This window comes from Aegilops tauschii, chromosome 3 (assembly GCF_002575655.3).
Source record: "Aegilops tauschii subsp. strangulata cultivar AL8/78 chromosome 3, Aet v6.0, whole genome shotgun sequence".
NCBI lineage: Eukaryota > Viridiplantae > Streptophyta > Magnoliopsida > Poales > Poaceae > Aegilops > Aegilops tauschii.
The window spans coordinates 436,315,075-436,341,172 of record NC_053037.3 but is presented as its reverse complement, the minus strand read 5'-3'; the positions used below and the strand labels follow the sequence as shown (position 1 = coordinate 436,341,172).

Sequence of the window (26,098 nt, the reverse complement as noted above, 5' to 3'; positions counted from 1 at the left end):
ACAACTTCCATGAACACTTATACCAATCCCGTCTACTAAGCATAGCAACTGCAAATAGTAACATTTCCGGGGCTCGGTAACAAAGGACATGGGTTCCTACCTCATGACACTACTCAAGGCCAAGTTTCCAAATTACCTACTTTACATGCATGGTGGGAAAGGATAAATACTAAATGCAATAAAAACATGGGTATGATGATAATCATGAACGAGGTGAACTTGCCTGATACTTGTTGGTGGAATTCATCGCTCTCACAATTGATTGATCTATTCGTCACACTCCAATAATAGTCTATTGTAACCAAACAATTGCATACATATAAGCATTCACTCTAACAATCAAAAGAAATTCAACAAGTAAAAGTGAAACAACAAAGACAACCAAAGAATAACTATAAGAAACTTTTTGAGAACTTAAAGAAACTCAAGTTCAATCAAAATAACTCTCTTATCAAATAAATTTTTAACAGAAAAGAAAATATAAAAGTATTAAGTTAACATAAGGTATTTTGCTAAACTTTAATTAGCAAAAAGAATCAAATTAAAAGCTTTTTCTAAAACTTTAATTAGCAAAAAGAATCAAATAAAGTTTTAGAAATTCATACTACGTCGCAATACAAGACATCCCATCCACTAAGAGAACTTGAAAGCGGTGCCTCATGTACTTTGCTATGGAAAAACGGCACATGGGTATGATGCTGTTTAATCCGTGTATCCGTGTCTTAAGTCTCAACCGTCAAGAGCCAACGGCCATCCTGAGCAAATCAAGGCATGTTCATCCCAATAATTGTTATGTTGACCAATCCTAACGAAAATCATCACATGGAAAATCTCCGTGACCAATCAAGCTTACAATTATTAGCAACCAACATGCAAGCTCTGATGATATGAACACTATAAATAGGGACGCCATTACCATTGCAAAGCACAAGACAAAAACCTTGAGGACTTGGCTGCCTTGCTACATTACTTGCTAGTAGGTGTACTCTGAAATTGAAATGGAGACTCCTTCTCTGCTTCTTCTCACCACCTTGTTGGCCTTTGCATTCAAGGCCTCCGTTGCTCAATGAACGCCTGCATTTGCAACATTCTATGGCGGCAACGACGCGTCGGACACCATGGGTAATGTTTCTTTTACGCTTGAGCTGCATGCATTATTTGGATGTCGCACATCCTTGATCTTCTTACTAAGCAGGACGCAACTTACACAAAAATGCAGGTGGTGCGTGCGGGTCTGGGAACTTGTACAACGCCGGGTTCGGGGTTAATTCAGCCACGTTGAGCACGGCGCTCTTCAACAACGGCGCGTCATGTGGCATGTGCTTCACTATCACCTGCGGCGCTAGCAAGACGCAGTCGTGCAAACAGGGCACGTCCATCACCATCAAGGCCAACAACTTCTGCCCGTCGAACTACGCCCTGGCCAGCGACAACGGCAGATGGTGCAACCCCCCGCGGTAACACTTCAACATGTCGCAGCCCACGTGGGAGACCATCACCATCTACCAAGACGGCATTGTGCCCGTCAACTACAGGAGGGTTCCCTGCCAGAGGAGTGGGGGCATGAGGTTCACCATGAAGGGGAACGACTACTTTGAGCTCGTGACGGTGGTAATGTCGGTGGTAGCAACGTGGTGTCCCAAATGTGGATAAAGGGGTCCAAGACTGACTGGATGGTAATGAGCAGAAACTGGGGTGCCAACTGGCAGAGCAATGCCTACCTCAACGGCCAGAGCATGTCCTTCCGGGTACAGACTGACGACGGTCGGGTCGTCATGGCTGACAATGTTGCCCCGTCCAACTGGTGGTTCGGTGGCACCTACACTTCGTGGCAGCAGTTCTAACATCTTGCAAGGTTGATGTACGTACTCATCTGAGGGTACTCAAATAGTCAGGCCCGATGATTTCATCCGAGGCTAGATCTCCTCTTTTGTTTCTTTGTATCTATGTTTTGCTTGTCCAAGTTTGTGTACTTACCTTCCATTAATTCTCTTGTGGCATGAGATCATAAGATTATATGTGTGTGCACAACATTCGAAGAGTAATTTATCTTCAATCAGATCTCTAGCGTTTAATAGGGGTCGCCTATTTGTGTCTGAATTTCAGTCGATTTTCTTTGCTTTGGGGCTGAAATCCAACGCTTGGGAGTTGGGACATCTTCCTCCTCCGGCTTCTTCCTCCTCTAACCAACGACCCACTTGTATGTATTGGCAACCAACTGCATGTACATGTGAACCATGCCCGGCGGCGCTATCGTGCATGCCTTGCCGCCCCTGGCCATCTCTCTAAACCTCGGCATGATTCTATGGCCGAGAACCTACCCGAACTACTCGTACCTGAAACCGCCAAGGGGGGGCCGATGCTCGATGGCCCATTGTTGTGGTGGTAGCAATGTGGATTAGGAGCACCATAGTCATGCTTGTTCGCCGAACCGGTTAACAAATCATGTGGTTGCTTTCCGATCCTCAATAGATCACCGTGTGCTTCCTATTCTAATAAGTGGTATCATAGTTGGGTGTGTGAGTTATATCCAAAAGTTTATTTCCAGACATCCAAAAAATCCATAAAAAACACTTGCATGCACATGATTCAACTTTGTTTTCCGATTTCAACCTTCGTGTGTGACTTGTTGAAAAAGAACAAACATAAGCTCCGTACTTGCAACTTTTTCTAAATCATGTTCCATGAAAAGGATGGCATCATTCGCATATTTTAGAAGAGACACCATGTAAGGCCGCGGATGCAAAACTATTCCTATCTAGTGTGTTGCTCCTATCTAGTGTGTTGCTGCCAATCCCAGAGTAGAGGCGCATCTGATACCTACATGTATCATATAACTTCAACCATGCACGCATGGTTATACAGTACAGAGTACTAGATTGTTGGTAATCATTATAAAATGATCTATGAGGAAGAAAAATGTAGATATGTAGGACTCACATGAGGCAAGATCCAAATTATTACATCCAAAAAGCCACATGGCTTACATTACGTCCATTACATAGTGGAAAGAGAGGCAAGTCTGACTACATACAAGATGCAAATGCCTAGAGAGGCTAAAAGGAAAAGGAAACGATCCCATCCCACAAGGTCTCAGGCAGCCACCCGACATCTCCTAACTATTAATTCCTCGTCGCTGTAGTACTCGACATAGTTACGTCTTTAAGCATCATCGTACAAGTAGTCCTCCGTAGCAAATTTTTATAGCAAAGCATATGACATACCCAACAAGACATACATTAGACCTAAGCTAATTTATGCAACCTTGCCAAGGAAGGGGGTATGTTGTTTAGCGGCGCAAGCACAAAATGTTTATTGGCTAATTTGTCTATCCATTGGACCATACATTTCAAACAATGGCACGGTATTTCAGCAATCATATGAATGATTCAAACTCAACATACGCAATAAATCAACCATAAACATACATATAGTTCATCCAATCCAACAATTCAAATTAAAACATGCATAGTTCATCCGAAAGCCACTACATCGATCAATTTTGATCCAAAATATCATAACATAGCATGTCTTATGTCGTGGACCGAGCCCTACCAAATGCATACAACACAAACTCAAGCGCTTTTGTGCTCACCAGCACCGCCATCACCCACACGGTCATCACCATCTCCTCCATTTCCATCACCCTCACCCTCACGGCCACCACCATGTCCTCCATGTCCACCACCATAACCCCAACGGGTAGTACCACCACCACATACGGTCTCCTTTTGGGCTAATATCTCCTCACGAGCGAGCTCCCAACACTTCCATGCCACGGCATCCATCGTACCTTGGTCCACGAACATGGTAGGATTCTCGCCGGCCTTATTATCTTTTGCAAGCCTCTCCTCCTCAAATGCAAGGCTACGCTCCTTCGCTTTTACCATTTTCGCTTGTGCCGCAAACTTTGCTCTCAACTTCTCATCCTCCATAGACTTGAGCTCATTCCACCTTGTTGCCTTCTCTTCTTTCCCTTGGGCCGCCAAAGCATTCCTGGTCTCAATCTTTGCACAAAGCTCGTCTTTATAGGCACCGACGCCTTCATGCTTCTTCCTCTCTTTTGCAATCATTGCACCACGTGGCTTTTTTTTGGAATTTCATCCTCCTCATCACCGGCTTCAACGGATATGCTAATCTCCAATCTCTTTGGTCTCGTTTCCAAGTTCCTCCGTATCCATGATTGCCAATTAATTTTTTGTAGCAATGGTACAATGTGAAGGCCCTGATGCCGCCCTTTTTATTGCGTTGCTTGTATGGCTATTCAATTAGTGGGCCATAATTCATGATTTGCACCCAGTGGTGTCCAAGTGAGCCTTGAGTGCAGTTGGATGGGACAGTCACCGTGTTGCAATAGTAGTCTTCAATCTTATTACCCCAAAACTTCTCCTTTGTTTGATCTATACCGACTGAGGCATCAAACGAGACACTCATTCAAGCAAAGCACAAAGCAATGTCCTCCAGATTTTGAATTTTGGATCTAGGTGACGCACTTAGAGCAACTTCAATGGGGCGACTCATTTCGTCCGCGGCCATCCGTTTGGGTCGGCGCGGACAAAAAAGTTGGCCCAATGCGCCGACCCAAACGGACGCGTGTCCGCTTTCGTCCGCCTGCCGGCCCATTCCCGGGCCATTTTTTAGCCTGATTTGCGGCGGCGCGGACACGTGACGACGCGCGCGCGCTCGTCCTCTTTCCTCACCAGGCCCGCTGGTCGATGGCACATTGGATTGGCCTCTCCACATCAAACAGCACACCCTCGCCCGCCTGCTTCGTCGCCGACGCCGCCGGCCATTTTTTCAGATAAAAATGGATACATAGATAGTTCTAGCGTACACAGATAAAAGAAAAGACCACTACTCGTCGCTTTCTGACTCCGACTCGGTAATGTCCTCCTCCGACGTCTGAATATAGGCGTCAGCATGCTGCTCGTCTTCAAAGTCCCAACCCGACGTTTCTCGTAGCTTCAGTTTCAATTGAGCGCCCTGCTTCCGCGAACGCTTGTCCTCCCGATAGGCGGCTCGCTCCGTCCTCCTCGCGTCCCTCTCCAACCTCCTTTGCTTGTAGAACTGGCGCTCGTCGACGATGTCCTGCAGGAACCGTTTGCGCCACACCACCATGGCTTCCACGTCCATCTCGGCGATGGCATGGCGACGCTGCCGCTTCCGGTGGACACGACGATTCTCGTCGGTGAAAAGCCGCGGGAGAGGCGCCAGATCCTACGCCCGCTGGCTCGACATGTCGGGAAAATTTATATCCCGACGAGGCCTCAGGAGGCGCCACGCCGCCGCGTCGTGCGCGCGGGCCGCCTCCTCTGCGGTGTCGAAGGTGCCGAGGATGAGACGTTTCTCGCGAAACCAGATCTCGGAGGAGAAGGCGCCGGAGCGGCGCTCGCGGACTCCGCGAAAATCCGAAGCGCCCAGACGGCGGATCGACATGGTGGCGCAGAGGCGGCGAGGCTAGTGAGAGGGGGCGAGACGAGTGGGCGGCGGACAGTGTGGAGGGAGCGCCTTCTTATAACGAGCGCCGGCCACGGCGCGCGCGAACCTTTCCCGCGCGCTAGAGCGCCAAAACCAGCGCGCGCTAGGCCGCTTTCCCCGCGCGCGCGAACCTTTCCCGCGCGCTGGAGCGCCAAAACCAGGGCGACGGCATGGCCGCTGGCATGGTCTAAAACGCACGCGGTCATTGAATGGGTCGGCCCGTTGGGTGCACTGCCGATCCAAAACTAAAAGAGGGCGGACGGTAGGTGGGCGGCCACCCAAATGGACAAAAGGCGAACAAAAACGTCGTCTGTTTGGGTCGGCCCGTTGGAGTTGCTCTTACTTCAGAGACGGGGGAAAGGATTTTGAGATAGTTATGGACTTATGACGCACTTCACTTGTTGCGGAGCAAAAGGATGGAACGCGCTGATACGGAGTAGTAACAGACACGTAGCGCCGGTAGATGCCAAACGTATGGGCCAAACAATCCGTTGGCGTTCCGGCATTACCATGTCGGTCGGATGGGTCCAAGAGGATAAGAAAAGTGCGCCGCAAAGAAGCCACGAGACGAGAGGATGGAAAGATCGATATCATATGCTACCGGCTTTTGTCCTGACCGGGCGCGCACTCCAGTTCCCCGTCGAGCCGAAAGAAGTGCACCGCAAGGAACCTTCAATCACCGTCCCCTCCCGGAGTGGATCACGACTAGACATTCCATTCCGTTCCATTCCATCACACACTACACTAGGCAAAACCAGGATGTCGCGCCACTGCGCTCCTCTCCACGCGATCGATCTCCCCGCGCGCTCGCCACGCCTCGCGCTCCACAGTCCACTCCCCATCGCCTTCCCGCCACGCGGCCGCGCCTCCTCCCTTTCCCCCGCCTCCCGCCCACCACCTCACGAAACCAGCGGCCGCCACGGGCCACGGCAACCAGCCTAGTGACCCGCGCGCCCACAAATATTCCTCGCTTTCCCCCCTTTCTCCACCGCCGGCGCATCCCGGAAAACACCAGAACCCGATTCCGTTCCGTCGCCCTTTTATGCGTCTGGCCGGGTGGACAGAGCCCTCTCTGCAGCTTTAGCCGTCGCCAGGCCTTGTCCGGAGCATGTGCCACCCGGGGCTGCCGCCTCTGCCGCCGGGCTGCGCGGCCAGGCGGCGGCCTTCGCGGCCGGCGGGGGTCGTCGCGCCCGCGCCCACGCCTTCGCCGCAGCGACAGGCGCACCGGCACCACTACTGCGTGTGCTCGCCCACGGCGCACCGGGGCTCGTTCCGGTGCCGCTGGCACCGCGCCAGCTACGCGTGGGGCAGCGGCCGCGGGAGGGCGGCGGCGATCGGGGCCGTGCCGTAGCCGAGGCGGCCGGTGACGCGTGCGAGGATGGTGACATGACACCTACGTCGGGCACGTGCCGCGCACAATGTGTACGTGTTCTCGGCTTATGCATGGCGCCATCTTGTCCGCTCCGCTGTGATCGTTAGCTCATGTGAATGTACATACTTGTCAGAAGAAGTAGATGCAGACAAAGTAGCAATGCATGTTTAATTTCTATAAGCTGGTACATTTGTTCTCAAAATAGCATCACATGGTTACTCCATACATGAAGAGTAGCATTGTGCAATCGTGTGTGACCATTGAGAAATCAATCAAAATTGGGTTCATGCGTGTGGTGACAGACTATGTACTACACTACAGCAAAGAAAGAACATGTAGTATGTCAGTCCATTGTGATCAGGCCTGGACCTCCCTTCAGCGAGCGGTGCAGAGGCCTTGATCGCTTGAAGCCGAATATGTCGGTAAGCCGGCAGGTTTTGGGCTGATCAGCTTCGGCGATCGCCTTCTTGAACTCTGCCGAATGGTTGCCGCTGAAGACCTGCACGCTTACTGTCCTCCTTTGAGGGGCGTCCACCTTTATGTACTCATCAAAGAATTCGATGAATTCTTCTTTCTTGAGCTCTCTTAGGAGAGCAACCTGCAAATGATTTTCAAGGTCATATATCTTGCGGGAAAAAAAAGGGCGATGTGTTTCCTCGAAACGGAACTTTTGAAAAATGCCCTAGTTTTGACCCACTTTTCCGGCTTGCTTTTTGTTTCATGTAGTTTTCTCTCATATATCACAGCGTTTATTGTTGCCCGAACTAAAGCACTTACCTCGGACTCGACCCTATCAAACTTGAGAGTTCCGGCTTCAATCTCTCCCCAGTAGAAGCCAGATTCCTCCCACAAGTTTTTAAATTTCTCCAGTTTCGAATCAATAAGCGATTTGACATTTCTCTGTCATAAGCAAAACACGGCAATGTCAAAATGCTTTGTTAATGCCAAAACCTTTTGTCTTTCGACAAGAAGACACTATGTGGAACAGATCATATCATGAGTAATTGGGTAGTTATGAAAGAGATGCGCAATTTGGCATTGTACATCAGTTAGTTCTGAAGCCACTAACCTTGAAATCCTTGTCGGACAGTTCATGGATTTTGCTTTCGAATGTCTTAAAGAATTCATCAATTCTAGAATCAAGATATGAAGGATCCTAGGATTCCATAATAAGGTCAGTAGGAGAAAGTGGCAAAAAAGTATGTCATATTTGTTACTCAATCTTTCAACATGTACCTTCACTGTGGATTGAATGACAACCTCGAGTGCCCAGACTCCACGATCGGATCTGAGGGATCAAAATAAGTTAGGATTATAAATGAACAGTGCAAACAAAATGTGTGTGTTTCTCTTGAAAGGACGTACCTCAGAGAAAGATACGTTATATACCCAAGTTGCTCAACAGTCCGCAGCTGGTTGAAAGCAGGCTGACTAGAAATTAGAGAGAACAACTCGAGTTTGATATTTGAGAGGGCGTCGTCCTGATGGACCTGGATACATTGAATATGCTTATATTAGTAACCTGGCATGCTGCTTGTTATAGAACGCATTTGACATGAGACAGTTCTTCTACTTCTTAGAATATTATGCAACTCCCTGTAGAACAATTCTCACTTTGTATTTTAGTACTTTGAACTACTTGAACCACTTCTAATAAATTTGGCTGTGTGCATCATCATGATGCAAAGACCGGGGCCTCCTCTTTTCAAAAAAGAAATAAAAACTCCCTGTAGAACTATTATTTCTTAAAGGAAGTTAACAGAGCAAAACCGTCACCATATTTTGTATATTTTATCGATTCGACATGTTATTGAGTCGGTAGGGCCTCGCTTAGTGGTTCAAGCACGCCATTGCTCACCTCACAGACAGGTCAAAAATAACGTAGCACTAATTATCTGTCCCTTATGAACATGCCTTTTATGCATGTTCAGTCGTGCCTCGGGTTAGTGGCTCAAGGCTGAGATGTTTCAATCATGTAGTGCAACTGAGTATGCGGTCTGCCCCGACATAGAATATACTTCGTGAGCCGACCAGGAGCCAGTTATTAGTTATATACTCCCTCCGTCCCATAATATAAGAGCGTTTTTTACATTAGTGTAGTGTCAAAAACGCTCTTATATTATGGGACGGTGGGAGTATTTGATTAGTTTTGCACTATTCTTAGCCTAATTTGGATTTCTTGGCATTATATTTTGCATGTAAGACAACATTTCACAACAATGTTTCAAGTAAGGAAAAGTGGCACTCTCCAATTATTTTGAGTTGCCGCAATTGAGTGGTGAGCAGCCATAGTCCCCTCCAGATTGTTCCAACTACTACTGGGTTTTTACCTAAAAAAACTACTACTGGATTGATCGTAACCAGTAATTATCTGGGAACAGGCTCACCAATTGATGACCAGCCATTAGTTTGGCTACAAATATTAGAAGGTACTGATCACCAACAAGTAATCGCCTTCGATAACATGAACTGCTTCAAAGTTTAGAAGAAGCCTATACCTGAATATATTGGACAACCGATGAATTCTCATTCTTCTGATTTAATCCCTCAATTTGGTAGCAACATTTGATCTCTTTTTCAAGCATGATAACCCTCTTGACCAGGTATTGTGATGGAGACATGGGTTTGAATACAGAATTGGGGGTATTAAATATAGTATCTTCAATCTCCTGGACAATAGACTCAGCCTCACCTGGCTCAATGTTTCCTACAAGAAGAGTTCTTAATTATTATTAAGCACAGTTAGGATTGCATTTCAGTCCTGTCCTTGAACATTTAGTAGAGTATTAACATGGAATTTACCAAACCTTGAATATAGCATTCCAAGTATGTCTTCGACAGCAAGTGCGGCACAAACTTCGCAAGAGAATCTGACTCAAGCTTAGAAAGAGCTTGAAGTTTCTCTACCAAAGGCCATTTTTTCTCTTCCAGTATTAATGAAAGATAATACGAAGCTTGAGAATATGGTTGGCTGAAGTTAAAATTTTGGTAGTCCTTGACAGAAGTTTCCTGTGGTAGCAAGATGTTGGTAAAAAAAGTAGGCATGAAAGAAATAGTCACAGCTTCAAAAAGCACCGCTAAGAATCTGAAGGGAAAGAATATTCCCAGTCTAAAAATCAACCATGGTGAAAATCTGTAGTATAACTGCAACTAAATAAGTACTGTGTTGTAACACCCCCACCACAAATCTGCTACAATGGATCTTAAGATATTATTAATTTTCTATATGGTGTCTAAATTGATGTGCTTGTGTAAATGAATCTGTAGTCTCCAAAACCTTTGTTATTCATATTTAAAGAAGGTTGCTATAAATTTCACAGAAGTATGTTACAAAAGATGCAAAACAATGAATCATAATTATGTATTCAGAGTGTTCAGGAACCCTTTATGAATTTGGTTCTAGCAATATCGTGTCCACAACTTAAAATCTGGCATACCTCAGTTTACATCATCTACCAGTTGCAATCCACAGGATAAACAGTGTTCAGTGAAAGAAAAAGTCAACACCTTTTAAGTTGATCCACACAAGTTGATGAAGAAGAGACTAGGTAAATGTACAAATGTGTCCGAGCGAAATTATGACAGTTGACAAGGAAAACTAAGAATCCATATCTGACCTTCAGGGCAGAAAACCTGTTTGGTTTAACTACAAAGTTCACTATTTGCTTCATTATGGCATGTAGCAGAACTCTCATCTTGTCATTGTAACCACCTACGCACACCTTCAAAACAACAAAAAATCGGGTAATTGTTTGAGTTCGAATTCAAAACTGGGTAAAAACCAGCAACATCGTAATGCACGAAGAGCAATTTAGCTGTCCGGAACACTCATAGGAAACAGAAAGGATGCAGCAACAGAACTAAACCTGGAATCCAGTAGAAGTAAGATATATCGAATAGAATAAACCCGCAATTTGAGCATCATAAGCTACAAAAGGCAGAAACTAATTGTCAGTGTACATTAGTACATAAAGTTCGAGGGAACAATCCCCAGACAGTCTGTTCAATATGGTAAAATATGCAATTATTCAGATAATTTCAGAATTGTTGCTTACCATAAGCATTCAAGTAATCGACTAACAAATCGACAAACAGACTTGTAGATACGGCTGCTTCGGGGGAGTGGCTTGACAATGGGCAGTGGAAATCAATTATAATGTAAACCTTCGGAGTGAAGAACAGCATGTCGGGCTTATACCACAGCCGTGAAAGTGGCGTCTTCCTTAATATTGTCGGAAATGTAACCTGGTGAAACAGTTCTACTTTTGTCAAAATTAATATACTATGTTCGATAAAGTATATATACTTTGTGAGTATATATAAATTTTGATAATTCATACAAAGTGTGCTAATGTGAACACACAACAAACAAGCCGCTCCAAATTTTACCTTGTCTGGCACTTCTTTAAGAGATAAATCCTTTGGAACGAAAATGTTAGGCTTTGGGAGATAAAGCTTCTCAGTAGGAGCTTTTTGAATCCATTGCTGCCACATAGAGGCATAAGATGAGAAATAATAATTGGAAGATGATATTGCTGGTGCGTGTGCAGGTAAGGGTGGGGTGCAAACCTTTATCATGTATGGAGTGACATTTTCAATAGAATATGATGTATTGTACCAAGGCTCAGCACAATTGGTAGATCCTTCAAACTTTTTAGATTCACAGAGTATTCTACAGACATAGAGAAGTATTGCATCAAAGAAAGAATGAAGGCATGATATTTCGCATTGTATGCTAGTTTATGTGCATAACCGCAGATCATTTGACACAAGCTTATCAGTAAAATTGAAGTTCAAGATATGAAGTAAGGCCATGGCCAGTGATAATTCTTTATTGACGAGTCCCAGTATCAGTTCCTCCCTCTGTAACTTAATGTAAGACATTTTTGCAGTATATTAAGTTACAGAGGTTGTAGTAATTAAGCAATGGCAGACTTCTGCATATACATTCATATGTTGGCATACCGAGAGAATATGCATATAGAAGCAGGAACAATCAAGGTTGTCATGTGAACGGTGGATGCTTACCTAACTCTTTCGGGTGACAATTCATCAAGTATCATATTTATTCTATTTGGCGCATACTTTGACGGCAATGATTCTCCAACCAGCCATTCCTCTGGTGGGAACAACTGCAAGCCAGTTCATAAGCATATCAGTTAGAAGAAAAAATATACTACTGAAGTACAAAGAGATATACATCAGAGTTCGCAAAAATTATTGATCACAAGGAACTGTAAAAGCTGAAAAATTAGAGCTCTACAGAAACATACCCGCATGCTTGAGACAGTAGATGTGACATAGCTGATTGGATGGACTTTGTCTTGATAGTGGAATTCTGTTTCATTTATTGACGCAAGCTAGAAAACAATGAACACATTAGTATGTATATTTATGTAATTAAATGTAATCATAGTTTCTCCTCACTCTGCTTATCAGTAGTAAAATTTTGAACTATGAATTGCTTCAGCAAACAACCTTGGGTAGTAAAATTTAAACCCAATGAGATCGTTTTATTAAAAGAACACATCAGAGTCCATGGGTGCAATGTTCATATTCAAAGTAACTGCACATTAGGAGCATAAATCGTCAAATAACTATATACATGATTAAACAATGTGTCTGTCAGTTACCTCATCAAATATCCATTCATGGATTCCATCTTCTTTTAATAGGTGGATGTATTTGAAGACCAACCCAATAATATCCTCCATGTGGTCTGAAATAGTTGGATATGCACATAGCTTACTAAATTGTACTATCAAGGTGTGCTTAAAACTTTTAAAAAAGGAAATGTTATAAGAGAGCATAATGAAGATGAGATCTTACCATGACCAGCATCAGTGAGCCTCATGCCTACTGAGAAAAAAGAGTATTCATTGCTGTCACTGCCGGCACCAGCCACCAAATCCATGGCCCATCCTGATGTAGTCAAAATAGAACTGTCGCAGGTCACACAAGTTGACACGAGAAACAAAAGAATGACCAGTGTTTGAGTACATAAGCTGGCAAAAGAATATTTACAACAATATACTGCTGAAGTTAACTTGCCTAATTCCTTTATAATATGGAAGATGGATCCCTCGCCTTCATGTCCAATAAGATGACTGAGATAGCGGCAAGGACCTTCTTTATAGAACTGGATGTTAGGTGTAACTGGCCATGATATTTTTAGGTAGTCGCCTTCTATTATTGGGATTGCTTTGACAAGAAGCTGCATGACAAGGACAGAGGAAAGTATGCGAAATTACATATCCTTTGTCATTCCTGTATTTACTTTTAGTGTGACTGGTGTTGTTTCAAGTTACCTGTAAATGTTCTGCTGAAAGGGGCTGACTTGGACATTTGAAGCTTCTCTGGTCCGTGTTCTTGACGTGACTAAACAGGCTTTCAACTAAGCTTTGAATGCAATCGAGACTCTCTACAAAATCATTTTATCAGTAACAAATAAGTTCAGGTATGCCAAAATTGACGAACCTGTACTACTTACCTTTTACATAAACAACAAGATGCATAAGATTTGCTGAATAATTCTCATAAAACTTAAGAAGCTCAAGCCTGATGTCCAAACCCCTCTCTTTTGGTTTAGTTTCCAGTGTTTCCCAACTCCCTGACGCATTAAATAACATAATTTCAAATAAGATGCAAATTCCGGAAGGAGATTGTATATTAGGCATGCACAACAAGAATTTTTAAAAATATACATGATTTTTGTTAGCATTTGTATGTGAATTAAAAAAGCGTGATCTCTGAATCTGGTAGAAACATATTAAGGGTTGGAACACAGGAATACTCGGACGTCATATTGATTTGCATACTCACTTATACAGTAATACAAAACAACAACCATAATTAGCTGGATGAGTATTAACAATGTCTGAATACCAACAATTGCTTACCCGTACTGAATTTATGGTAAGGATGATCCTTTGAGGCCAGATGCTTTTGAAGCTGTGAAAAAAAATACTCAAAAATGAAGTAACAGACTAACAGTGCACCAGGGCTAACGGGATATACAGGATGATGATAAATCAGGCTAAGAACATGCCAAATATGGTTAACCTGGCATTCTGAGTAAGTGAGTATAAGCCGGGCTTATATCATGCCAAATATGATTGTATGAAAAGAACAAATATTCATGATGCAGATATGACATTATTGCACGAAAGGATATCACATGTATTTAACTAAGAAGGTTGAGACTCTGAAGTACCTGATGCATTCTCCAGCCATCTGACAACAGATTTTTCTTGTGTTCTGTGAGAACAATGAAATATAACATTATTCACAATGTGTTTCTTAGTTCTTACTACTCCAAATAAAACATAAACATAAAGTAATTGTGATAAGCTAAAAGTTATGTTAGAAGCAAATAGCACTAGAATGTATAAAGCAACTGCTCACCAGAATCAACAGCCTTGATCTCTCTAAGAACAGCATCCTGCGACATCAGTGGCTTAATGAAGAACTGGGCAAATCTGCGCAACACAAATCACCTACTTATTTATTGTTTTATAAAGAATCATGCAAATCTGCAGAACAGAAATCACAACCTGATTCAATGTGCATGCATTAACTGAAGAAAATACTACTAAGAAAGTTACCTATCTAAGGCTTCTTCGAAATTGTCCGCGTTAACATCAAAATAGAAATTCGTTGTCTCGGAGGATGTAAAGGCATTGGAAGAACCACCATGCTGATATTTTTCACGACATGCCAAATACTCAAAAAAAACTTATAATCCAAGTACACTGAATGTAACTTCCAAGCATGAAACAGAATATTTAAGCTGGTATGAAATAATTATATTGACGGGTCCCAGAAGTAAAATCATAGGCCATTTTACAAGCTTGTGATAGGACGACAAAGCTGTTGTAAGTCGGGATATTAATGATACTTCTATGAATAGTCATCTAATGTGATGCTTGCAGGGACGGTAAACCTGGTTCAAACTCTTACAAACCTGGCATTAACGTGTGTGAGTAATAATTGCAAGCAAACGTGAAAGAGGTACCTCCGAGATATATTTTGTATAATCTTGTTCTCCAGGGTATTTCTCGCTGGCATAAAACAGCATATGCTCTGCAAGCAAGTCCATGGTGATAAATCAAAACAAACAGAAAACAGAAGAAGAAAAATGCTAAAGAGAAAATCAGTTTTGATTTGATGCAACCAACATTCATCGTGCTAATCGTCTCCTCCATACAAATGGTTTACTACTCTTACACTCGTCGAATTTAAAAGTTGTGAAGCAAAAATGACCCACTCTCTCTATCATAAACTGGCACTGTCCTGCGTGTTGTACGGAGGGCCTGTGTCGAGTAGAATTATCTTGTGCTGTTACCACGGGTAGAATTTCACACGCCAGAGAAAATACCAATACGGACTCGTGGAGTGAGAGCATCCAGCAAGCTGCAAGGATCCTACTAGGCAACAACGTGTATGGGCAGTTGAGCAGAGCAGGCTGCTAATCTAGAGAGCGACAGGTTCCCATATCCTGGAGCGATGGAGCCCGCCCAACCAAATCCGTGTCTCTCATGAAACTCTTTTGGATCGTTCAACAAACACATAATTATGCCCACCACATAGTACTGACATCACCAAATAATTTGGCTGGAAACCTGAGAAGCATTTAAGAAAGACATTCAGCTAGCCAGCAGTCGTACACTCGTAGCGAAGGCAGAACATGTACGGCCCGATGCCCGTGCCACTGAGATCAATCATGGATGCTCTGAACTTTAGCCCGAACCGTCAGTCAATGGCGTGATCCGACGGTGAAAACACGCCGGGCGACACTGACTGGACCAAATCAATGGACCGATTCATTCAATCAACTTTTCGATTGGAAAAGGAAAAAACATCCATTGACCTGGCCGCAAATCTGCGACGCCATCATTGGCGGTCGGGAACGCCTAAAGCGGCAAGGCAGTGCCCAATGGGGGAAAAGTGGCCAAGGAAGGAAGCATTCCTCCGTCACTCGATTCCATGGAGACAAAATCTGGAGGAGACCCCAGACGGATCCCAAAAGGGGGAGGAGATTCATCTGACGCCGACGCCGTTGCGCAGTCGGAGAGCAGGAGCGCTGCGCTGGGTCCAGCCAACAATCCCCATCCAACCAACCACTGCCTGGCCAGAAAGTACTAGTACTCGCCCCAGGAATCCGGTGGGTTTGTTAGATCACGCGCGCCCACGCAACGAACCGGAATCGGCGAGCGAGATGGCCGACGACGACGGCGGCGAGGAGAGTGCGCGGAGAGGGAAGGGGAGTGAATGGACTCACCGAGGAAGTGCGCGAGGCCCTCGAGCCCCTCCGGGTCGCTGAACGAGCCCACGCCAACCTCCATACACGCCGCCGCCTGCGCACAAACAGACAACAACAACAACAACAACAACAACGCCGGATGAATCACGCGCGGTAAAACGTCGACCAACCGGCGAGCATTCAGCGAGCGAGAGAGAGCGGGCCGGGGCGGACCTTGTCGGTGTCGGCGTCGCTGATGAGGAGGCACTCGAGCGCGTTGGGGAGCAGCAGGCGGCGGTACTCCCGCTTGTCGCTGCGCGCGCGGATGAACTCCACATTGCCCGCCGCCGCCATGCGCGCCGGGCTCGCCTCCTCGCTCGCTAGCCGCGCTTGCTCCGGTCTCCGGTGGCGGATTGGAGGCTCGGGGCTTAGGCTAGTGGGGGCGCTAGTATTCTATGCTTTGTCGTTGCCGCCGTCCCGTTAATATATGCAGGGCAGGGCAGGGGGGGTGGGTGGCCTCGGCCTTCGGCTTCGCTTGCGGCTGCGGGAGCCGGGAGGAGTCTGAACTCTGAACCGAGGTGAACTTCACTTTGGTGATGGGATGGCCGGATGGGAGACGTCTGTTGCGCGGTTGCGATGGTGCTAGATGACGAACGCATTTTTTCCACCGGCGAATGACGTGCCCGCGACGGCGAGGGGGCCCCTCCCCGGTTCTGAGTACTCCTCGGCGCGCTCGGCGGTCGCTAGCCGGGTCGTGTAGGCATATAGGTAGGCATGGCAATTCATCGTGCCGTGCGAGTAGTCTGGCTTTTGTCTCCTCCAACTTAGAAAATCGGTGATCTCTCGTCTCGTCGCAGTAGAGATCGCCTTTGTGAAAAAAAGGCAATGTACACGAGGACACGCCTTGGAGTCTCGTGCTCGAGTATCTTGACGAAATTTGCCCCGCGTGTGCTCCAACTTACGTGGTGCACGGCGCTCGCTGGATGACACTAGCGAGCACGCCCAAGAGAACTCGGACAACTGCCCACGACCACCTCTGTTGCATTGACAACACTTGGGCGGGTGTAAAGAGGCTGCAGTACAGTAACAATTTTATCTGCTGATGATGTGTAATCGCACCTCGCCTTTCACCTCCCTGACTGACCTTCAGATGCGTCCGCTTTGCTTAATAACCACAAGCTACAAGCCAAAGAGCATGCAAAAGATAACGTGAATGCTGAGAATCACAAGTTTCCCAGTCTGAGCTAGTCACAAGGTAACAATTTCTGACACAGTTTTCGAATCGACCACGTGATGCAGATCCCCACCAAAAAAAGAAAACAAAGGCAATCTTGGTATCAGCAGCTTTATTATTTGCCCGAGTGAACTTGTAGTTGAAGTGCACCGTTAAATCTAGCTGGCTCCAATTGAGAATATGCATTTGCATTGTGAATGTAACAATAAAACATATCACCTTTCAGTACTCTCGGGTGCCCTATCAGCTACCGTATTTCCAACATAAGAAGGTAAAAAAAGGTACTGGTAAATTACATCTTAGTAATGAAATCGTGCTAAACAAACAAACAATCCCTAAAGTTCATCCAAGTTGGCGCCTGAAAAATAACAGGACTGATTCTCCTCCAGGAACTGCCAGTAGAGGCGCAATGACAAAAAGTCGCAGCCATCACTTGTGGCGGGTTGGAGAGGCCCATGTTTCTGTTCACTGTACAGAAGAACACAACTTCTACCAGCATTGGGACTTCTACCAGCATTGGGATCATCCGCAAGGGCTTAGCCAGGCGCAAAGGCTACTAAGGAGAATATTCGCAATGTGCAGCTGAATAAATACAACCATGTTTGCTGTTAGTTAGTTTTAGAATGATTCTGGGGTGAGGAATCAGTAATGAGCTCCATCTCTATGTCCTGCTGCCTTTTGCGATAATCCTGAGCTGTTGATGTGACGATCTTAATGAAGAAGTTCACAAGCACAAGCCACACTACAGTGTTCCAGACCAATGCAAAAGAGAAATTCCACTGTTTATCCTGTACAAATGACAGTTACAGAACATCAATGAACAGGTAAGAAAAAACTGAAAATCAAATGACATGAAAATGAAGATACCAACCTCCATTTGTGAAGGTGAGACTGTCACAGGTGGTGATAAATACTTCTCCTTAGCACTGTGGAGTTTGGCAATTACAGATGGCAGGGTCGCTGAAAACCCAGGAATGTGCTCAAATATCCAGATCAACTCCTTTTCCATAAAATACAAGAGCTGGTTGTTGCATAACGAGATGATAAACAGTGTCTGCAGAAGTGAGAAGGTACAATTCATGTGTCAGTACAGAGAGACTGCAAATATTCATTTCAATCCAACCAGATAAGTAAGGTGTCAAATTGACAATAAACCAAAATGATAAGAAACTCAGTTAAACAGAATAAGAAATTGATAGTTTTCCACCTAAGTTTGTTTGATTTTCAGGAAAAAAAGGAGCACAAAAAGAAGCAAAATTGTATCACTTGTAGTTTGTTTATTCTGTTGTGAGGAAAGAAAAAACAAGGTAAGAAAAATCAAAATTTTAGAAGAAACAGCAATTGGTATGGCAGGTACATCATGTACTTCTGATGCAAGCATTAATGGCATTATCATTTTATCACAGTAAATATAGTATTTGAGTGAAATCTCTGATACAATTCACACCATATTCTGCAGAGATCACACAGAATAATCAATGTAGGCATGTAGGTCGCAACTACAATTTTGCTTGGGTTGTAGGGGTAACTTGTAAGATTTCAAGATTTTGTTTCTAACTGGACAGAACCAAAAAGACATGATCACGTAAAGTATGTCTAAGAATATATTAAAATGATGAATACATGATTATCTCATGGGATCTTAAAGCAGACTGGTATACCAATCACCAGCAGATCAAGAGAGAAAAATAAACATGTGATACCAAGAGAAACACAAATTAACGCCAGGATTTTTCAATAAAATGTATAGATCATAAACCTGAATATGAGTCTTGATGATGGCCTTCCCGATCAAAGTTGCAAAGAAGAACTCCCAGAAGGGTATACCAAATTGACCACACATAATACCAGCAAGGTCAAACAGCGGGTTTGGAACCTAGTAAACACAAAGAATATAAGTTACATGATGCATTATATATCCATACTTGGAACTAGTTACATGTGTTAATTTTGGTATGAACAATGTCCAATTAGCATGGCATCAAATAGAAAAATTAGGGCCGAAGCCTGCAAGAGCTGCATGAATGATATACTGCCAAAGCAAAATTCTGCAACTACTATTTTCTGTAAGAAATCGTTACTCAAAGATTCAGACAGGACAAAGACTAACCGAAGCAAGTATCAAGATAGTGAAGAAGTTGAGATGTTGTGAGTGAGAAAGGAGCCAGCGTTTTGTACGATTCACAGTGGATGCTATTGGACCATCTTCTGAAGAAGGAGCAACATCTAGCTCTTTGACAGCTTCTAACTCACTTCCTGACAAACGAGCTGCAACATGAGAGATCATTTGCTCAGTATGGACAGCTTAAAAAAATGAACCTCGAGATAATGAAGGTTGCAGATTTCGAGAACGCACAAGCTATGGTTTGCTACAAAATAATTTCTAGAGTTTAACATTCAACCATTAAATAGCCCTTAAATAATCAACTCCAGCATGCAAGGAAAGAGAACAAACAAGAATAAAGAGAGTTTCATAAGATATGACTATAGTAACAAACAGTCTCAGAAGTTGTATTGTATCCCATTACTGAGAGTGAACCAGTACTGTTTACCCACAATGAAGGGCCAGTTCTTTTGTGGAGCAGCTTATTGTCAAATTAAGCCAAAAACTCAAAAGAGCTCGTTTTGGGGCATAGAGCTTAACTTATTTCCACAGCCCTCTCCTTCACAATGGAAAAAAGCTGGGGGTGGTCAGCTTCCCGCGAGCGGTCACTTAAAAACAAACCGGTATATCCCCTTGCCCTCCCACTTGCACACAATTACAAAGGAAATGCAACTGCCCTTATCTATCCCCCTCTCGCCCCTCTCCTCCCGTGAAATAGGATTTCCCCGTCACCGCCGCCCACGCCTCCCGCCACCGACAACCTCGCCTCCTGATGCCGCCCTACTCCAGCGGCGACAACATGGATCCCGTTGGTGCTGGGTAGACGCGTTCCTCCCCAGCCTCCCTCTGCTCTGCCCCACCCTGCCACTCCTCTGTCCAGCCGTCCACAGTCGCTCGTCCTCTCGTCAGGGGACGCCGAGCAAGATTCCCAGCGCCGGCAGTATTCCCAACGCACGCCTACGCGCCTGGATCCCTGGATTCAGCTGTCCAGATCGCAAGGGCTACAACCCCCAATGCCGCTCAGCACCACGCATCAACCAGCAGGCTTGCCGCACACAAGCCAGCAGATCTGCACGCTGATCACGTTCTGGGCCGATCATCTCAAGTCATGGCTGCTGCTACTCTACTGATAGCGTGCACCAACCTGATGGCCACCATACTAGTTCTTGGTATTGTGCTGCTAATGTACCTGGGTGCGAACACCCAGTACAGAGTGTGTGTAGGATCTGGGAGCGTGTGTTATCGGAGTCCACCAGATGCAGATTGAGTTTTTGTACTCACCCCCTGTTGCATCTTATCCCTGTTGAACTAGTGTTTTGTTCAGTTTCGTCAGCATCAATCAGTGTCAATGAGTGTCTGTAACAACCACTCCCCAATGAAGCTAATTATATATGAATGTTATAGTTTCGTGCTGATGAGCTTCCACATGATGTTCAGAGTGTTCAGTTTCGTCAGTGTCAATCAGCAGCACAACTTTTCTACATGGAGCTGTCCTTTTTTTTTGTTACGCCACTCTATGTGAGACAATGATGTTTGTATGTGAGAAAATGATCCACCTTGCATGTGACAAACTGATCTTCGACTAACATTTCATGATGTTTGAAAAAGCAATTTTATGTTCATATGGGCGACAAAACACTAAAACACAACTGAATATCAGAACAATACAGTCCAGGGGTATTACAGACTTTTCACTAGGTATATCAAAATTAAGCTGGAGGGACAGGAACCAAAATGAACTCGTTAGCTTATTTATTCTCATGGGCTTATTTCCACAAGAGCTTAACTGAGGCTTATTTTCACAGGAGCTTATGCATAAGCTGCAGCCCAAAAAAACTGGCCCAAAGTTTCACAAAACATGACTAGTGACAAAATAACAGTCTCAAAAGTTGTATTACATCCCATTACTGAGAACTGAGAATGAAATGAGTACTGTTTTCCTAGATTGGTAAGAGTTTCAATCTTTTTATAAGAGGAAAATGAACAATAACCATGAAATGCTACGACAATGTGCAAGTGCTCCATAAATGAAGCTGGTGAACTTAGGTACCTACGGAAGGGACAACAGCTAAATGGATATAACAATGATGGCACGCACACATGTTACATAGTACAGTAAAAAGTAGGCGCTATAGATAGTGTTCAAGGGAAATCAGTTAAGAAACAACACAGAAAGAACTAACATTATCTGCACATAGATTGAATAATATACTGTACAGCTGTAAAGTATCTAATAGGATATCACAATTACTTCAGAATAAAATGAATTGCACAATTACCAGCTCGTGATATAAAATAAGGAGGGAGCTCGCCAAGTGCCGTCCCGATACCCCAAAGAACAGCTTCCAACTGAACCTGAGGGAGTAAATCAAAGACTGGGATCATCACTGAATGATCTGATGAAGGGTACATGGGCGATCCAAATTCCGAACACTTCTTGTCAAGCCATGATGGCGCCTGTTTAAGCAGTATGGTATCATATGGAGCGGTCTTCAAATCAACACGGCCACATTGAACAGCCTTAATAGTGAAGAGAGCAATGTGGGGCCCAAGATACAGCACAAATGTATGCAAACCTGAACCTGCATTTCAAATACTAATCCATCAATTTTCAAAAACGAACTCCTTGCTCCAGGCAAACAAATAAACTTCAAGGTTCTATTTTCCAAATTTAACACTTGGCAGCATTCATTGTTACATGTCTTGGCATATGATAAAGGGGAACCTATCATGTACAGCACAAGACAACTGCTAACTAAGAAAGTATACAAAACTAACTAAAGTTGGTATAGGCTTTATCATGCCTAAGTCCCTAAAATGATCAAATATTGTTCTCACATTTTGCCTAAATAATGTCTCAAAACCATCTGACAATTCCAAATATCCATATATTCTGCTAGAAACATGAATATGGTAACAGTGTCCTTCTCTGGGTGCAAAAGAGCACGACATTAATGATATATCATGAGGTAGTCAACCTCAAAGGTTGTCTTAGTGCCACACACAGTCACTGCAAAAACTTAAACCGGACACCCTAAAATGTCACAACTTCTAACTTCTACTACACACAGTCTTGCTCTCCTCTCCAATTTTCGTGAAGTATGACCTTTAGCCTTTTTTTCTCAAGGTCAACAAAGGTCGATATATTATAATTTTGCTGCTGGTATTTACTTTTTATTAACACGGAAATAACTAATTATATTATAACTAAAATAAAGGATGTGCCAACTTTTAAAATTAGTTTCTAGCGAGCTGGTTCATGTTCACTAGATGCTTCAACCACCAGACGGTATGGTTTAACTGTTTAGCTATAAAAGGTAAAGTATTTGTAGGACAAAAAGGATAAATTAACTATGTTAAAACATGCTTCATTTGCACTTCCTTTATTTTATGTGATCACACTACATAATCTTGAGAGAAGTTAATGACACTTGCCTAGTCCGATCGAAGAGGCCACACCTAATGAAACCCACCACAACACAAATCTAGCATAATTAAGGAACTCCTGCACATGCTGCATAGAAATCAGAAAACAAACATTAGCACTCATGTAGTTTACAAAATGCACTATCAACTGGTATTATGTCAGTATACTCCACAAATGTAGTAAAGTTGCCCACACCTTTTTGTGCAGACCATCGGTAACCAGAAGTGCAACTCCAGGAATTACCACCATAACAGTTAGGAGAACAAACAAAGCTCTTTTACTCAGGATATATGCTGCTGATCTTTTCAAGTATTGCAACATAGCTAAATTGAAGAAGTGCAATGTCCTGAATGGGTGCTTTGTTAGTGTCAAATTCTCCAATTCCAATTTATGTTTCTCCCGGATTTCTGAAAATAAATAAAAAGTTAGGATAGAAAACACAGTATGTCACTTCAAATTAGTTAAATACAATACCCAACTTTAAGAAGCTGTGTTACTACGACAGATCTAACTAAAGCAACATGTATCAGGTAGAAGATACTAAGCTGGCAGATTTTGAGTCAACAAAGAAGATAAATGGAATGTAAACGGGCTTTTCATTAACCAGACAGAAAATTATTTGTCTAGCCAGTCATTAGATAAATGGAATGTAAACTTTATTTTGAACTCACAAGTTGATTTGCTATGTAAGGAGGAACGATACAGGCACAGCAGTTGAGAAGTAGACATGGCAAAGCTCTTTAACATGATATAGTAGTCACATGCAATCAAATAGTAAATTGGAAGGACTTGATTAGCTTTTCTCTGGTTTGAGTATTTGCAATGCAGCCAAGTTCGAAAAATTTAATGGTATGGAATCCAGAACCAACTTAGATATCCAGCATTCCCTGCTAGACATCACTGAATCGAAGAAACCACAAAATGGTTGTCAAATTATGAACACATTGGTTTGAGTTGTAACAAGCAAAGTCATTTGCAGTGTGACCAGGTTTTATCACAAGTGTTATGATGCTGCATGGTACCCCGCTTAGCACGTATGTGAGCTAAGGCCACAGGCACCTAGGCGGCAATACAAGAGGGTGGCTCCTAGTGCGTAGGTGACCTGCCAGCCGCCTGTAAATCACTGACTCCCCTTCCTATGATCCTAAATTAATGCTTCGCCTCAGATACAAATTTGATGTATCAAGTACTGAAGGAAACAGACATCCAATCAGAGTATAAATACTAACTTTCCATAAAATACGAGTGTGATTCATTTAACACTTCTACCTCATTACTCAAATCTATGCAGCTATAGCGCATGTGCACATATGATGTGCAGGTTCATACTGAAACTCTGCGCTCGCAAACGCTGATAAAACAAAATCATGATGTACCATGTACACGCTATGTGACAGTGCGCAGGCCACATTTAATAAATGACATCACCATGCTAACACTGACAAATAGCTGACGTCTACCACTCGCCCTCCGCGGGCATCCCCGCCCCAGCTCAGCTAGACAGCTACAGCCCCATACCAAATCCAACTACGATTACGGCCGGTAGCAGCTAGCTTCGATCCAGAAGAATGGCAACGCATTGGCACCACGACACACGCAAAGAGAAAAAACGGAGGCGCGGATCTCACCGGAGATTACGCCGTGGTCGGCCCTCGAGGAGCCCCGAGCCGGCCCCGCCGTGGCCTTCCGGCGCCCCATCGCTCCCGCCGCGGCGCGAAAACCCTAGATCTCGCGGCCCCGATGTGCCGTACCCACCATGGGACGCCGGGGGCGCGGGCTCGAAGCTCCTCCCGCTGGGGCTCGGCGGGCGGTCGGAGATCGCGCGACGAGATGGGGGGAGGGAGGTGGCGGTTGGAGGAGGGCGGGGCGCCGAAGTAATGGCGTGGTGGCTCCCGTCGCGCGGCCTGTTTTTTTTATATTTCTCCGGCCGGTTCTCTGTCTCTCCCCCAGGGCCGTTGTTTCCGTTGCTGCGGGTGCCGGGCTCGGGCGCTGCGAAATCTGGACTCGCCCTTTAGGTGGGGAAAAAAAGGGCTGGCGCTGCTAGCGGGGCCCATTGGTTTGTCTCGTCTGGCGGACCCGGGCGTCAGTGGCGGTTTGCGGCGAGGGGGGCGGTGCGAGTGGGTGCGGCGGGTCGCGCGCCGGGAGACGGGAGTGGGGGGTGAGCGGGAGGGAGACGTGCACGGGAGGTGGGGGTGCGTGGACGTGGGAGCCTTGCTGCTTGTCGTTGCTTGCAAGGCGTTCCAAGGCATGGCGCACTGCTGGGAAAAGGAAAATGGCGGCTGCGGAATAGAATACGGGGAAGATGCTCTTATCCCGGTCTCCCATGTTGGCAGTGGCGGAGCGTGACCAGCAACTAGGGGGCCCGATTTTTTCAAACCGAAAGAGAAATATGTCGAAAGCAGGCGTGACTCGCAATGTAAAATTACAACAAAAAATAGTCATTGTTATCTGAAACGATAATTCGGTAATCAATGCTCCTTCTCAGATTCAAGTCTCTTTAATTAATTGATATAAACAGGAAGTGGTTGACTAATTTAACATCTGATGATATGAATCATGTTTCTTTAGTTTACACGACAAGTTAACCCTCATGGCCAGCAATCAGAAAATGTTTGTTTTCCCAACAAAGAGCAATCAGAACATGTTTGTTTTTCGAACAAAGAGCAATCAAATCATTTGTGAATCAAGTTTCGATGGCAAATTCACATGTACCTTGCTTCTTCATTCCTTGGCAGGACTTTACTTTGGAGCTCATCGGCTGTGGTTGTTGGCCCAGGTCCCTTCTTAAACGAGTTCTTTCTGTCGAGAGCACTTCTGCTGTTGTCGAGCCGGCCGAGTACTTTCCGGCCGCACGCAAACTGCACGCAAAAGAGTTGGTTTGTGTTAGAAGGGAGAGAGGGGTTTGGTGGAAATCGTTGTTATATTGCTTTAGCCTCGTGGGCATATATATAGGAGTACAAAGTCGTCTTGGAGTACAAGGCAAGGTGGAATAAATCCTACGCTGTCCTATGTTTCCATAATAACAATGATACTCAACATCCCCCGCAGTCACAACGGTAGCGACACAGACGGTGAGACTGGAGAAGAATCCGAAGGCAAGCCGATGGACACCCCCATAGTCGTAACGGTCGATGCATTGCGGAGTCGTGGCTAGAGTGGAAACCGACGAGGTTGCTCAAGCATGGCAGTAGCCCTTTGTGCCGTTTGTCGAGGTAGCCGAGAGCGTAGGTGGTGTAGCAGTA

At 44.6% G+C, this 26,098-nt stretch overlaps 2 protein-coding genes and 1 pseudogene across 2 annotated transcripts; 1 reads left to right on the top strand and 2 right to left on the bottom strand.

Annotated features, from left to right (window-relative positions):
• The first annotated feature begins 969 nt into the window (after positions 1-969).
• On the top strand, positions 970-2,116 carry LOC109775767 (expansin-A8-like; annotated as a pseudogene).
• A 4,877-nt stretch (positions 2,117-6,993) lies between these two features.
• Positions 6,994-16,776, bottom strand: LOC109775769 (insulin-degrading enzyme-like 1, peroxisomal). The gene is made up of 26 exons (XM_020334467.4): positions 16,326-16,776; positions 16,131-16,206; positions 14,865-14,932; positions 14,455-14,546; positions 14,255-14,328; positions 14,064-14,107; positions 13,750-13,801; positions 13,341-13,460; positions 13,159-13,271; positions 12,902-13,064; positions 12,680-12,772; positions 12,484-12,569; positions 12,124-12,210; positions 11,879-11,982; positions 11,420-11,522; positions 11,240-11,335; positions 10,906-11,095; positions 10,717-10,778; positions 10,468-10,572; positions 9,658-9,859; positions 9,349-9,557; positions 8,216-8,340; positions 8,087-8,138; positions 7,920-8,006; positions 7,628-7,750; positions 6,994-7,448 (listed from the first exon to the last, which is right to left on the bottom strand). The coding sequence occupies exons 1-26, from the start codon at positions 16,443-16,445 to the stop codon at positions 7,194-7,196; spliced, it is 2,901 nt and encodes a 966-aa protein (XP_020190056.1). The 5' UTR covers positions 16,446-16,776; the 3' UTR covers positions 6,994-7,193.
• Positions 16,777-17,484: 708 nt separating this feature from the next.
• On the bottom strand, positions 17,485-25,137 carry LOC109775768 (vacuole membrane protein KMS1). Its single transcript, XM_020334466.4, has 8 exons — positions 24,485-25,137; positions 23,052-23,263; positions 22,865-22,943; positions 21,709-22,011; positions 19,436-19,593; positions 19,085-19,201; positions 18,197-18,379; positions 17,485-18,113 (listed from the first exon to the last, which is right to left on the bottom strand). The coding sequence occupies exons 1-8, from the start codon at positions 24,552-24,554 to the stop codon at positions 17,934-17,936; spliced, it is 1,302 nt and encodes a 433-aa protein (XP_020190055.1). The 5' UTR covers positions 24,555-25,137; the 3' UTR covers positions 17,485-17,933.
• Between the last annotated feature and the right edge of the window lie 961 nt (positions 25,138-26,098).

Coding starts and splice junctions, on each gene's coding strand:
- LOC109775769 (XM_020334467.4), bottom strand. CDS start 16,445: ATGGCGGCGGCGGGCAATGTGGAGTTCATCCGCGCGCGCAGCGACAAG. Junction 14,108..14,254: donor GATCAAGGCTGTTGATTCTG/GTGAGCAGTTGC, acceptor TTGTTCTCACAG/AACACAAGAAAAATCTGTTG. Junction 13,065..13,158: donor TTTCAGCAGAACATTTACAG/GTAACTTGAAAC, acceptor CTTGTCATGCAG/CTTCTTGTCAAAGCAATCCC.
- LOC109775768 (XM_020334466.4), bottom strand. CDS start 24,554: ATGGGGCGCCGGAAGGCCACGGCGGGGCCGGCTCGGGGCTCCTCGAGG. Junction 23,264..24,484: donor CGACCACGGCGTAATCTCCG/GTGAGATCCGCG, acceptor ATTTATTTTCAG/AAATCCGGGAGAAACATAAA. Junction 19,594..21,708: donor TTATTTTATATCACGAGCTG/GTAATTGTGCAA, acceptor CTCATGTTGCAG/CTCGTTTGTCAGGAAGTGAG.